This window comes from Serinus canaria, chromosome 2 (genome assembly GCF_022539315.1).
Source record: "Serinus canaria isolate serCan28SL12 chromosome 2, serCan2020, whole genome shotgun sequence".
NCBI classification, from domain to species: Eukaryota; Metazoa; Chordata; class Aves; order Passeriformes; family Fringillidae; genus Serinus; species Serinus canaria.
This window is the reverse complement of record NC_066315.1, coordinates 13,954,486-13,968,400: the sequence shown is the minus strand read 5'-3', so window position 1 is coordinate 13,968,400 and position 13,915 is coordinate 13,954,486. Positions and strand designations below refer to the sequence as shown.

General features: G+C 39.0%; 1 protein-coding gene across 13 annotated transcripts in view; it reads right to left on the bottom strand.

Moving 5' to 3' along the window:
• PARD3 (par-3 family cell polarity regulator) overlaps window positions 1-13,915 on the bottom strand; it is a 443,013-nt gene that overhangs the window by 96,483 nt on the left and 332,615 nt on the right. For all 13 annotated transcript variants that reach the window (XM_030229752.2, XM_030229789.2, XM_030229776.2 and 10 more), the window contains one exon: window positions 2,870-3,124. In XM_030229752.2, the coding sequence (XP_030085612.2) occupies window positions 2,870-3,124 (255 nt within the window). The remainder of the gene's footprint in view (window positions 1-2,869; window positions 3,125-13,915) is intronic.

The window sequence follows — 13,915 nt, the reverse complement described above, 5'->3', positions numbered from 1 at the left end:
CTCTGAATCATCCAGAAGAAAGGAAAGGATGGGAGGGAGAAGAAATAAAACACACTGAAAATAACACTCACCACATGAACACTCATGTATACAATATTTTAAGGATGCAGAACTGCAACCAACTATTTCTCATCAAATTTCTTATAGCTTTATCAGACTGCAGAGAAGAAAGCTCCACGGAGAAGAGCCTTGAGCAGAGGCAGTTGCATGCTTGGTGTCAAAAGGGGCATCTCAGGCAATGCCAAGTGAAAGAGGAAGGTCTCACTGCTGGAAAGGGATAGCAAGAAAGAGGTTGCAATGCACATGGGGTGAGGAGATGGGTATTCTACAGACAAGGAGACAAAAGAGTTAACAAGCGCCTCAGGTCCACATGGTCACAACTGAGAAAAATGCTCAGACTATGCTTTCCTAGTATATATATCTAAGATAAAGCCTGCAAAAGGCAGAGCAGCTTTTGGGACAGTATATCAGCCATGATCCAGGCTCTCACACTGAACATTACAAAGGTCAAGCTCCCAGACACCCTCACACACCTCAAGGATGACTGAAAGCTGCTCCCTCACAGCTGTAACACCTCCTCCATGCCCAAACAGGTGATCTTTAAAACCTCTTCCAATCCAAACTATTTGTTACATGATTCTGTGACACACCCTCAGCACTAGGCCCAAAGTGCAGACCCACCTTCTGGGAGAGGTAACTTTGAGCCTGAGATGTGCACATCACTGCAACACTCCCAGAAGGTCTCCTGGAACCAGGGGGGATTCAGCATCTCCACAGCTCTCTTGTTGATACAGATGTGAGGAGAGAGAGGAAAGAAAACCCTAAACACCAGACCTTCATGCCTCAAACCCCCAGGTATTTCAGAGTACACTTATAGCAAATAATAATATTTTACCTCTGAATTAAATATTTCTTTCTGGGTGTTTCTTGTCAAATGTGGCCCCCTTTATCACAGGACGAGGGTTGGTTTTCCATGCCCCATTTCTGGTACCCTACTTGCATTTTATCCCTTTGCTCAGGCCTATTGTGTGTGCTGGGTCTTTCCTTTTGTCACAGCATGATCCAGCTGTGAGAGACAGGACCCTCCGTGCTCCAGGAGCAGCCTGAATGTACAAAACTACTGCACTGCTCTTTAGTCCTACCTACCTGATTAACATCAGATTCCCCTGGTACTCCATTATCTTCCACTTTACTCACTCTCTCCTGGCTCTTTTATCAGCCACCACACAGAGTTAACTGGGTCACACAGGTCTCCTATTTTGCTGTGCCAGGTTTGTATCAAAGAACTTTTTTTTTGTTGATGTGACATTGATGCCATTCAACTCCAGCATGAAACACTGCCTTTGGTCTAACAAAAACAGCCATGAGAGTCACCACGTGGCAGACATATCCAACCAAGCTATCTTGATTTCCAAAGGCTCAAAAGTGCTGAAATGTCAGGCACCTGGGTATACCAGTGCCAGCCAATATAAGGTGAAGGAATACAAAATTCCAAGGACACAGATGCTGTCATCTTTTAACATTATTTTTCTTCATTCACTGAAATAACATACATATACCCACAACATATAAATCATTTACTATGAAAAGTAGACCTTTTACACAATGCAAGAGAACAGTGTGATTGAGAAAATAAAAAGGCAGCTGTGACACTGATTTTTAGTAAAAACCTACGCATTCCACAGTGCAGCTGAGATTTTCTTATTTGCCACATTAGGGGATGTATATTTATCAATATTATGTAAAGAAAATTTCTAAAATAGATCAAGTGGAGTGTCAAGTACAATACTCTCAGTCCTTAAAGAGTTTTAGATATTTAGCTGAAATATAAATGACTCCATTACTCCATTACCACCTAGAACAGAATATGCAAGGTGAATGCCACTGCTCATGTAGAAGCTATAGAGATCTCACACATTGCTTTGCCGATTTTACTGAAAATTCAATATTTTTCTGCTGGAAAGAATGAGATAGAAAACAAAATGAATTGCTTTACTATGAACAAATAACTTCCGAATGAGTGAACAATACGTCTTGCACTAGGATTTTAGTGTTAATTTTTGTAACGCTGAGAAAATGCAGAACTACAAGTTTAGAAGAGTAAGCCAAGTAAACAGGTGTATTTTCACTGTTAAAGCATTAAAAAACCCCTGTGAATTCTGCCTCTCACTGTTTTTTACTTTATGTTAATTTACATTACTCTTTTAGCTTCAGGTTTTCAAATGAACTCAGAACAGAAACCAGAATTTTGCCCAGTTTCAGCATAAAAACAAGCAAGACACAGTTCAGATAATGTAACTGCAGGAAGAGTACAAATCATAAGCTACAACCCAACAAGTAACTCAAGAGTGAAGCTTAGAATTTGCTCACTTGGTCTATACCTAATCGAAAATCTCAGCCTGTTAGACTCAAGTTCAGGACTACAGTAGGACTAGAATCCATACAAGATTTAACCCATTTTTGCTATAACAACAGTAACCTTTCAGAGATTTTGTAACAGCTGTAAATAGATTGGAAATATTGTGTTCCACAAACATATCTGCTAGAGCTTTGACAAATAAACCTGATTACATTAAAAATTTGAATTAAATTCTAATGATACCCAACAGTGATTCCAAAATTCCAAACCACCTGAAGAAAGAGAAGAAATGTAGTTAACGTAGTTGCTCTGCAGAAAACAACTTTCCTATCCCATTCTGCAAGAGGTTAATTTGGGTGAGTTCAATACTGCTCTACATAAAGGCTTTCAAAAGCCATTCACAAAAATGCAGCTCTGCCTTTCCAGCTGACGTGGACAACCATCTCCCAAGACAAAAGCAACACAAGGGCAGATTTTGAGAGGGTGCATTGATGGATGTGTGGCGCCTACCTGTCTACAGGTGAAGACTTTGAGTTCCGTGGTTTCTTCACCTGGGCGTACAAGGCCTCCACGGTCTGTCCCTCGCGGGGGCTCTGCGGCCGGGCGCTCAGCGTCACTGCGCCGCTGTTGGCCGAGTCGTAGGCGGCGATCCCGGCGTACATCGGATCCGCCTCGCAGCCGAACGCCCGGTTAAAATCCTGGATCTCCGCATAGTCTCGCTCCCGAGCCTGCCTCTCTCGAAATTCTCGAGTTTTCGCTTGGATTCTGAAAAATTAAGAGAAGGCTGAAACCGATGGATGTCCCCCCCGAGGCATTTGAAAGCAGCAGTCAGCAGACACTTTAGGGAGCCTGACCTAATGGAAACCAGTGAAGGCTTCCTGCTTCAGTTAAGGTCTCAAGTTTACCTTGGACATTGAAGCTTAGATTGAAACAATGCTAACAATCAACATTGGTCTTTAAGGAGTACATCTGATTATCCACTGTCTTTTGTTTCATTATTAGCTAAATAATGACTAGCCGTGGCTGCTGGTAAACAGAGTTAATCTATCGTTTCATGCTTCTTAGGATGCCTGTGCTATTACCTGGCCTTCACCATATATATTGTATTGTACTCCATCAAAACTTACCAGATTGAATGGTTATAATGCATGTATTTAGAGAGGAATTTTAATGTACTTTCTTTGTTTAATACTACAAAAATTTTTTTTTTTTCAGAATTTAAAAACTGTGTAGGGATAGGGTATATGGATATATTTATGTTTGCACGCATGCAGTAAAGAGCAGAAGCAGATTCTTGTATGATTCCTTTGAGATGTGCATGCTTTTTAAAAAGTATAAACAAACTGAATCTGGCATCTCTCAAAAGCAGGCTGCATCTTCTCAGAAAGTGCCTTGTGTTAAAGTTACAAATGAAAGGTGATGCTGGACAGGGTTTATATCTATGTGCACTAATTTAGCTGTATGATAAAAAGTGACAGATAGAAACAGATGACATTTAGGAATCTGACAAGCACAAATCGAGCAGAGGTCATACTTTCAAAAGTACATAAAGATATTACAAAAATTTGATCTGGGCTTCGAGGTCTCTTTGGTATTTTATAACATTTGATGTTTTGCACACACATATGCACAGCCAACTGACCACACCCCCTCGACACTGTCGCCCCAGACCAGTTTAATGCTCTGTCATCATCGCAAAATGAAGCTGTCTCCTCCCTTCCATTAGCAAAATGTGCTCCTTTTTCATCTAATACAGCCATGGCTACAGAGTGACAGCATCCATCCATGCAGCCTACAGCTCTATGCATCTCTGCTGTGTGCCATTTCCAAGGACATCTTGTTTGCCAGCTTTCAACAAGAACAGCCTATTCAAAGCCTCTGTCTCTTTTGAAATCAAGCCTCCACTCTTCTGAAAATAGAAAAGTCTTAAAGTTAGGTAACTTTGACATTCTTGGGAATTTTGAAATGGCCCCTTCAAGACTAGATTTGCAAAAACAAAAGGGGATACACAAAGGGTGGGATTCAGACTGCAGATAAAGACATGAAATCCCAGTGCTCACACTAGGTGAGCTCAGAGCAGCCACATGTGCAGGCTCCCCTTACAGTGGCCAGGAGCTGTTGGCAGCAGACTCCAGAGTCAGGAACCATCCGTGTGTCAGAGAATGAAAGAAGTCACTCTTGAGACACTCTTGATGCTGCTGCTTAGGTCTTCCTTGGGAGCTTGGATACTCAGCCTTGATTGAGCTGCTCAAACATAAGCAGCTCTGGCCACCTGACATCCCCAGGTAATCCTGATGGACTTGCAGATGGGCAAGGACTCCCCCAGGTCATGCTGAAGTCCCAGACACTGTGACAGCCCAAATGACACAAGTCATCAGTGTTCATGCATGTGAATCCAGCCCTGAGCTGGTATGTGAATAGCAGAAATGGCTCTTCCTCACACTGAGTCCCAAGCAAACCACTCCTTTGCAAAGATCACCATAAAAAATAAGGGAATACAGGGATGCCATGGATACACAGACATGTTTTCCCCCACAAATCCTGAGAGCATAGAGAGCATCTATTGACCATAGATAGTGATTTGGGATACAACTGATTGAATTACCTTCAACAGACAGAGCCACCTACACTGATGGTTCAATGATCCATTTACATGCCCCATGGTCAGTCACAGTGAAAAGAAAAAAAAATTTTTGAAAAGTTCAATTTAAACTAACTTAACTTTTAAACTTTGCAAATAAAAAAATATTTTCTTTCTTGGTTGTGTTTTATTTTAATAGGGAAAAATGGAAGTGAAAACTATTACACCAGTCAGCTGAGAGAATTTTCCTCTATAGTTTCAGCAACAACAGACTGGAATTGGTTTTTGTTTAATTTACAGTGGAGAGGGACACAAATTTAAATGCAAAACTCATTTCAAACTTAAACAGGGTTTCTGCAGGTCTATTTTAAAATAAAAACATATATTTTACCTTCTCCAATACCCCAAAACTGTTAATTCTGAAGTGTTACAGCTTTAATCACTTGGAAGGTATCTATGTAGGAGGAAAAGCAGGTCTGAAAACCACCGTGCATGTTGATTCCTCTCATTGTAGTTTACCTCCCAGTCCAGTATTATTTACTCTGTGAAGAAATGTATTTATCTACTTATATTTGTCCTCTGAATGGGAGAAGCAAAGGAAATCAGAAATTTCTTAGACAGTGGTAGCTTTAATTTTCCTTTAAATAGATAATTTATTATCATATATGGGAACACTGTCTGACACCAGTTTGAAGGGAAAAAATCCATGTATTTTAGATAACCAAAATTTCAGTGCATGAAATCAGACAATGTAACAATAATGTGGCATAGAGGAATTCAATCAGAAGAAAACATTGTAACCTGAAGTGCTTATAGAACAGAATTACCTGGTGTTACAGGTGATATCTGCTTTTGTTACACAAACTGCTGTGGGAGAGGGCAGTGACCTTTTGTGCCTTTAGACCATGAAGATCACATCACTCCCCACAGGTGCAGACATGAATGTTCCCCGTTTCATGTGAACCATCTTTTCTCCTGCATCTGCTTATTGGCTCTTTAATGGTTTGGATACTGAGCCATTTGCAGCCAGAGCATTCAGGTTTTCCCATGCATGGCTCCATGAGGGATACTTATTCCCATTCAAGTGGGAAAGAACTGATTGCTGAAGTGTTATGCAAGTAATTATGTCCACATCTACCAGGAAAATTTTTAGAGTATTTTCTACAACTGCTAATACAATGTATTAATACACATACATAGTACTAAAAATCAGAGTCTAAACACATTAATCTTCCTGATAATTATAAACAAAGTACCCAGTAATTGTTTGCAAAAACATTTAACAAAGGAGAACACTAAAATTAAAGATATAAGGTGTTCAGCTACACTGGACCCCAAAATGTTCTGGTTTTTTTCTCTTAATTATTCTTTTGTGCTTTACATTTAAGCCAATGTGAAAATGCTAGCACTTTCATGTGAAATAAGTATAGGTATTTCGATTGCTTAACATATTTTTGAATATTATTTAAAATATGTTTGGGTTTGACTTTTCAAGGACATACCACATTCAAACATTATGTCTTTCAGCTTGAAGGAACCAAATGACTAGGGAAAAATATGTAGGCATATACTTGAAAAGAATAAGAGCTCTCAGCTGAATACTGCACTATCCCTTTTGAATTATAATAGCTTTTAACTCTGAATATATTTTTATACAAGGACTTGAATTTAATGTGATGCTGTATTTTATGCTGGCCCCTCTGTGTGCTCATGTGTGTATATGCTTGATGCACCCTAAATCATTTGTTAGCCCATACCACATCAAGTATGTATATGGGAAATGCCAGTGCAGACTGTTGTGGGGAAGATTAAAATGGTTATGCAAACACTGTGCAGCACAGATGAGAACCTAGAACTTGCTCTGTGCTTCAGCCCTAATCAGCAACACCCCCACTAATGAAAGCCAGTATCTGGAGAAGTGTTTGACCACAGTGCTTTGGTTTCATAACATGGATAAGCGTATTAAGCTGTCTTCACTGAATTGTATTCCCTCATGACATGGCACAATAAAAATGCCTGAGATTTCAAATCAGCTAATTTTGAGGATTTATGGCCATCCTAAGGATTTTGTGGTGGTTTGATAACAATAATAATAATGCTAATGCTTACCATTCACATAACTCTTTTTGTCATCAAAGAGTTTTTGAAGAAACTACTAATCAATTTTTCAGTATTTAAACTGAACTTTTAAAAATACAAAAGCTATCCCAAGAAGTTTCTAAACCCTTCCTGCTGAAGTGTTAACACTGAAAATGTCAACAACACACTGTCATACTTTTGAGACTCAAATTATAATGTTCAGTATAAACTATCCTCACACATTTGTGTGCCATTCAATTCAAAAGCTAATGATAACTGCTTCAAATGACAATATTGTTAGCTGCAGAACTTCCTATAATTGTTAGAAGAGCTTTTCATTGCAAGCTAATCCAGTAATGATAGACATACCCATTGTACAGCAATTCCTATGCACATGAAATGGTGGTCTCAAAAAGAAGGCAAAAGCTTTTGCATGGCTGTCCCCAGGAAAGCAGCAGCTACCTTGCTCCCTTCTTATAAACTGTGAGTGATATTTAGCTTTCAGAAGAAGGCAACTACCATTTTAGACACCTAAATTTAGGTATCAAGGTATGTTTTGAACTCCCAGGAGAGCTGGAAAAGATTCAGTCGTACCAGGCAGCCACTGCATGGTCCAGCACACAGTTCAGCTGAACATCTGTAACATGGACATTTTAAGGTGAAGCCAAACCCTTCTCCAGGCTCTACCAACTGTGTTGAGTAGTTCTTCCTTGAGCACAAAGGGTGTTTAGCCACGCAACTCATATGTGGGTACTAAGTAATCGTATTAATTTGGGATTCAATTCCAACCTGAGCTAAATGTTTACTGCAGTTCTCTGAACTTTTTCATGCAATAGAAAAGTCAAATTCGTGGAGCTGGATGAGCTATTGCAGGTAAAAGTGATTAGGCAAAGCTGTCAAAAGAAATCAGCTCTTATTTCATCTAAAGCTGGGAGTAAAATATAATCCCCTGGGACATTCAGTCTCCTTTGTTTGGATTTTTTCATATTAGTGATTTAGATCCTTGCAAAAAAATCACTACTTATCTTAATTGATGAACACAGCACGGGAAGGATATTCATGGCTAGTACATTACATTTGCCACTGCAATGGCAGCAATGTCCTCCCCTAAGAGCAGAAAAAAAGTTGGCTGCTGTTTCTGGTGTGCAATTGCTTGGTCAATTCAATTAATCCTCCTGCTGCTGCCAGGATCCAGCTATTGCCCAAGTGATAATCCCCACCCTCGTCTTTTCCACCGAGACTCACTCATTTACAAAATCAGTATTGAACGCTTGCAGTTCCACATATGTGAGATGGCTGACAATGTTTATTAAGGATGGAAACAGCATTGTGTAAGGACAGAAGCTTAATGACAAGCCATTCACGGCTGCCAGTTCTCAGTTCTTCTACCATCAGACTGGCATGCGCTGGGATGATGGATTGGAAACAGAGAAAAACAACAACACGTTTATAAAGCCAGGCAGCTTGTTCAAGTTACTCCAGCGGGATGAACACATTCAGTCCAATTTTTGCCAGATATCGTTTCTAATAAAGAGGTCAGAAAGTGCATTGGCCAGCAGCCAGATCTTGTCAAATCTGTCCCCTCCTTCTTTTCTAGTGAAAAATACCTTGCAGGCACAGCACACCAGGTCTCCCTGTTCCTCCCCCAACCTTCTCTACTGCCTTCAGGGCTTTAATGGCCCTTTTTCTAATTTTTGGCAATCAAGTCAATATGGGAGTTTGTCCTCTCCTCTGTTTTTCTTTGACCTTTGTCTGGAGCCAAGCATTATTTTTCTGACAACTAGCCTTCTAATGAGGGTACCTTGATTATAGGCATTACTGTGATTTCACTCTGAACCGCATATGACACTTAGCTTTTCTTGCCATGATTAGAGCTAGTCAGTTATCACAGTTATACCCACCCTCAGCAGAGCCATCTGCTTTCCTGGGAAAATCATTCCCAAGGATCACTGTGCACAATGGATAATCCTGGCCACCAATGGCCACAGCTCGTAAATAAGAAAGACACCTCCTCTTCCTCTTTTCCCCCCATTTCATTCAAAACTTAAACACATTTTTTAAAAAGTCAGAAAAAAATGCTATGTAAATACAATTTTTAAATTGAAAGGCTAGAGATCCAACTTTCTCAAGTCATTAAAATAAAAATTAAAGAGTTCTGCCTTATCTGCTATAGATATACATGTGTGACCAGTTGACTGAAATATGACCATCCTCTGACCTCCGACACGTGAGGAAACACATGCAAAATGTAGTCAGTTTGCACAAGCATACAGGGACAAAATCAGAAAGGCCAAGGCATAATGTGAAATAAAAGTAGCAGGGAGCTTTAAAGATGACAATAAATCATTGAGTAATTGCATTAGCAGTAAAAGGAAGAGCAAAGAAAAGGTTGCTCCCCTGCGTGGCAGTGAGGGAAGGATATTGACAGATGATGTTGAGGAGACCTAAGGCTTAATGGTTTTTCCCTTTGCATCTGTCTTCACTGAAATGGTTGACTGCAAGCAGATGACCAGCATAATTGACTACCACCAATAACAAAAATATCTTCAATATACCAGCAAAAAAAGTAGCTAGAAACTGGTTAAGGCGATTGAAGTTCTGACACACACAACTGTCTGAGACAGCCTCAGACTTTTTCAGCAACTAGGAGAACTTGTTGAGGACAGCTAAAATACTAAAAAACTAGGAAAAGTCAAACATACCTCAGAGAAGGAGGAGAATTAAAGACTCATGAGTTTAACTTCAATCCCTTCCTAAGTAAACTACTGGTAAGCACAGAGGAGATAATGGGAGAAGCAGTAGCCACCATAGAAATATCAAGAACAGATGTGGTTAAAGTCAGTCCGATTTCCCTTCTAAAACACGGGAAATGGCCTCATGAACAGATCAGAAACAGTCCCAGGCTAAGAAAAACAGCTTTGGGATGGATGCAATAGGTTGAACAAGGCTGCTCCTACAGAGTATCTAGAGAATAGATTCACTGTCACCAGAATGGACAGATTGAGGTATTTTCTATGTGGATCACTCTGAATTTACTCAGGGTTTTTCATTATTAATCAGGACACTGTTGAATCTACAGAAAACCCAAATGAAGGAACCTTGGAGGAAAGGATTAAGATTTCAAATGTTCTTGAAATACAGAGTAGACTACAAAAATATAATTAACTTAAATAACAGCAACTGGAAGGTAATTTACATAGTTCAAATAAATAAACAATCAATTAAAATATAGAAAAAAATCTGTGTGTTGCTTTTTAAGAATGGATCTGGAAGTTCTACTGGGTAACATATATGAGTCAGCAACATCAAGCTGTTTGGGAAAGGAAAAGATAGAGTGGGGACATAACAGCCATCTGCAAACACCAGAGGAAAAGAATAATGTGTTAGGTATTTAACTGAAGCAAGAATAATTAAGATACTGTGAGCAGGTCAACTTCCAGAACAAAAGGCAGTGGAAATGACTGCCATAGGAAGCTGTAGAGTTAATTGTAAACTAAGGAAAAGAAAAAAAAAAAAAAAAAAAAAAAAAGCACCAGGATGAAACAAACATCTTGCAGGAATGGCATACCCTGCAGATACTACCTTGAAAAAGTGACATGGTCTCTCTTAAAGATCTATAATTCTGCACCTACACAGAAATTTTACATACATACATTTCCTACCTATTGGTTGTACAACAGCTGAGAATATAACAAGGACTACATTTTTTTTTCATTTAAAAGGCTGCCCATCATCTCTAAATTAAAGAAATGTATCTACATAATCAGACAGTCTTAATTTTCTTTCTCCTTCAACAATCACAGCCTATCTGCCAATTAGAATATGTGATAGTACTTACTGTCTCTCTGAAGATCCCCCCTCCTCAAATCAGAAGAGATGCATGAGAATTTCAAAAACGTTTAATGAGCTACAACCCAGGAGGGCTGCAGTTAAAAAAGAAAAAAAGGTGAAGGATAAAGGTGATAAGGTGATTACTTTAAGTGCCCTAATATATTAAGGAGAGAACATTATGCTCATTTTTATAAGGAGTTATATTAAAGAAGGCTATTACAGAAGGCAGCAAAATACAAATGAAGACGTAAAGAAATGAAAAAATGCAGGAGAGAAAGTAAATATTATGCATATGAGCAGGTGAAGTGCAAACACCAATTTGAAATCAAGTGACATTGATGAAACTAAAGGAGACATTAAAATTATTTCCTCTAACCTTGTGGAATCTCATATATTTCACCCCCATCCTTCCTTATCACCTGACCTTCTTGATTCACCCTTTGTCTTTACAAAGTGAAGACATGTCCATGTCAGCAGGTTTGTCAGAATCTCAAACCTGCTTTCTTGGATGTTGCAGTAAACAAGTGAAAATACTTGCCTAATTCAGGTTAAAAAAATCTGCAAATTATCTTACTTACACTTCAATGGAGCTTTCAACCTACTTTACAGTAAGAAAGAAAGTCTGCCACATTTTAGGGTGGAGGGTTTGCCTGCTGTGCTTTTTTAAAAAAGAATACAAATGTTTCAACCAAAGGAGAATGCTGCAGGTACACAGGCAGCATAGGTCCTCCTGTCACCAAAAAAACCACTACCTTGACTGTAATTTTCTGTCCTTATTTTCATGGCTGATCCAAGGATCTGTGACCCCAGAACTGGAGGATCACCCAAATGAGCAAATGAGACTGTTACCCTGCTGGGAACCATGTTGCATCGAAGAACATCATTGCTGTCTGAAAGCAAAATGGAAATTAGTTTTTCTTTTTCATAACAAAACTGGCCAGAAAGGCTGGTATTTACACCTATGACAACAGGTCCTTCATCATTAGATTATCTCTAATCTCCTATTTAGCTCTTCTGCTGCACTGAAGTAGAAAGGAAGAGATCATGATATTCAACTATTGCTGAAACACAAGCTCCTGCTTTCCTCCCTCCTTGCTTTAAGGGCTCTGCTTTCCTCCTTCATGCAGACTTGCCTGGACCATTTCTTCCAGTACTTTTTTTTCCCTCAGTTGGAGAATAATTCCAGAGAGCAGCACTGGTGGGTAACATCTGAATTCTGCAGCTAGATGTGTAAGGAGCACATGTTCCCATGTGTGCAAGAAGCAACATTTGTGCAAGGCAAACCACATTTCTAATGGTACCATACATCATACCATGAATCAAACCAGTCATTTCCAGATACTGCAGGCAGCAACTGGAGGCTGAGCTACCATACTCTTACCAGTTGGTTGAGTGAGCTTATCCACCAGCCATGCTCCTCTAGCTGAAGTCTAGTAACAAAAGTGGGCACAAAATTCTGTTGCTAGCTCTATTTCAGGTCCATTGTTCTGTGTTTCTAGAGTACTATGTATAAAATAGTCTAATCTGGAAGATGGAAAATGAAACAGTATGAAGGGACAAAAAAAATACCAAGGAAAAAAACCTCACAACAAAGCAAGGATTATGTGAATCTCATACACTGAAGATGAAAGAAAAGATAAAGGAAAAAAAACCCAAAACAATAAAGAATATAGGCTATAAGTCAATATCTTAGCTCAGGACCCTCAAATTCACATCTACAACACCTCTGAGGATTCACTTCTAAAACCTCACTGGGTCACAGTACTGAGAGCACAAATCTCTAGTGTGGCCAGAAACAGAGCCAGCTCTCTCATAACTCCTAAAAGGTTTCTTCTAGTAACTGGTCACAAAATAAAGTTTGCAGCTGTGGTGTGGAGGGAGGATGGATCTGCCTGTTACAGATGCATCATTAGGTGTCTTTCTGGCTAGTCAAATACTTGCTGCTACATTTAAGAAGTAGAAAAAGGAGCAGGATTAGTGCCTTGTTTTACTGTCAAACAAAGTCCTGTAGTGCAGTGTGGAAAACCTGACAGGTTTTGAGTTCTGTTCAATTCAGCAAGAATAAGTTCAGTAAGTTAGTAGCTATGGTAAAGATATTTTGATTCTCAAATAAGTCTTTGCCACAGAAACTCTGCCACTAAAGGAGAATTCTTATGACATCAGAGGACATGCTGCTGCCTTAGCCTGAAATTCCTGGCATTCTAAAGTGAAACATTTTAGTGCTCTTACTTTGACTAATATGTCTAAGAGAGTACTGAATTTATATGATCTACAAGACACCTTAAACTAATTTATAACGCAGAATATTATACAGACCACATAAATTACGTTTTTTCAATATATTGCAAGGGACTTGGCTAGACCTTGCCCAGTGCAATGTGTTGAATCACTATAGAAAAATAATAGAGAAAATATGCTTTTAGCATGATGTCTTAAAATCTCTATAATTACAATATGTAGCTAGAGAAGAGTGGTGTTTTGTTTGAAAAACTACTCCAGTAACTATTATTCTACAAAGGCTTCATTTTATATAGCTCCCAAAGTCAGTATTTTTATGAAGTGGAACTGGCCTGAAATATTTTTCCAAAGTTCAATATTCACATGCTTCACTTCTGTGTTCTCTTCCAAAAATTATTGCCATTGATTTTTTTTTCATATCCTGCACCCTTATCCATTATGTAAAAAACTACTGCCAAAAACAATGCTACAAATCTCCATGAAACTGAGACAAGCAGACCCCATCACAAAATAAGTGAGAATGAGAAACATATTGCTCTGATTTTCTGATCACTGAGGAATTTTTCCTCTCCTCTGTTACAGGCTGGGAAGAAGGTGAAAGTTTTAACAGAAAACTTCACTAATTACTTATATTCTGAATGTTTGCAGTAATAATGGTTTTAGGGGTAACAGTTTTTCTGAAAGTTGTTAAGTGGCATCAAAATGCAGCAGCAGCAAAAGTAAAGCTGAATCTTTGAGTTATTTCAAAAACATAGATAACTCTTAGACACTGTAAGCAACAAAAATCCTTTCCTTATCACAGTATGTTGTCTTTTTTCCTTAAAGTA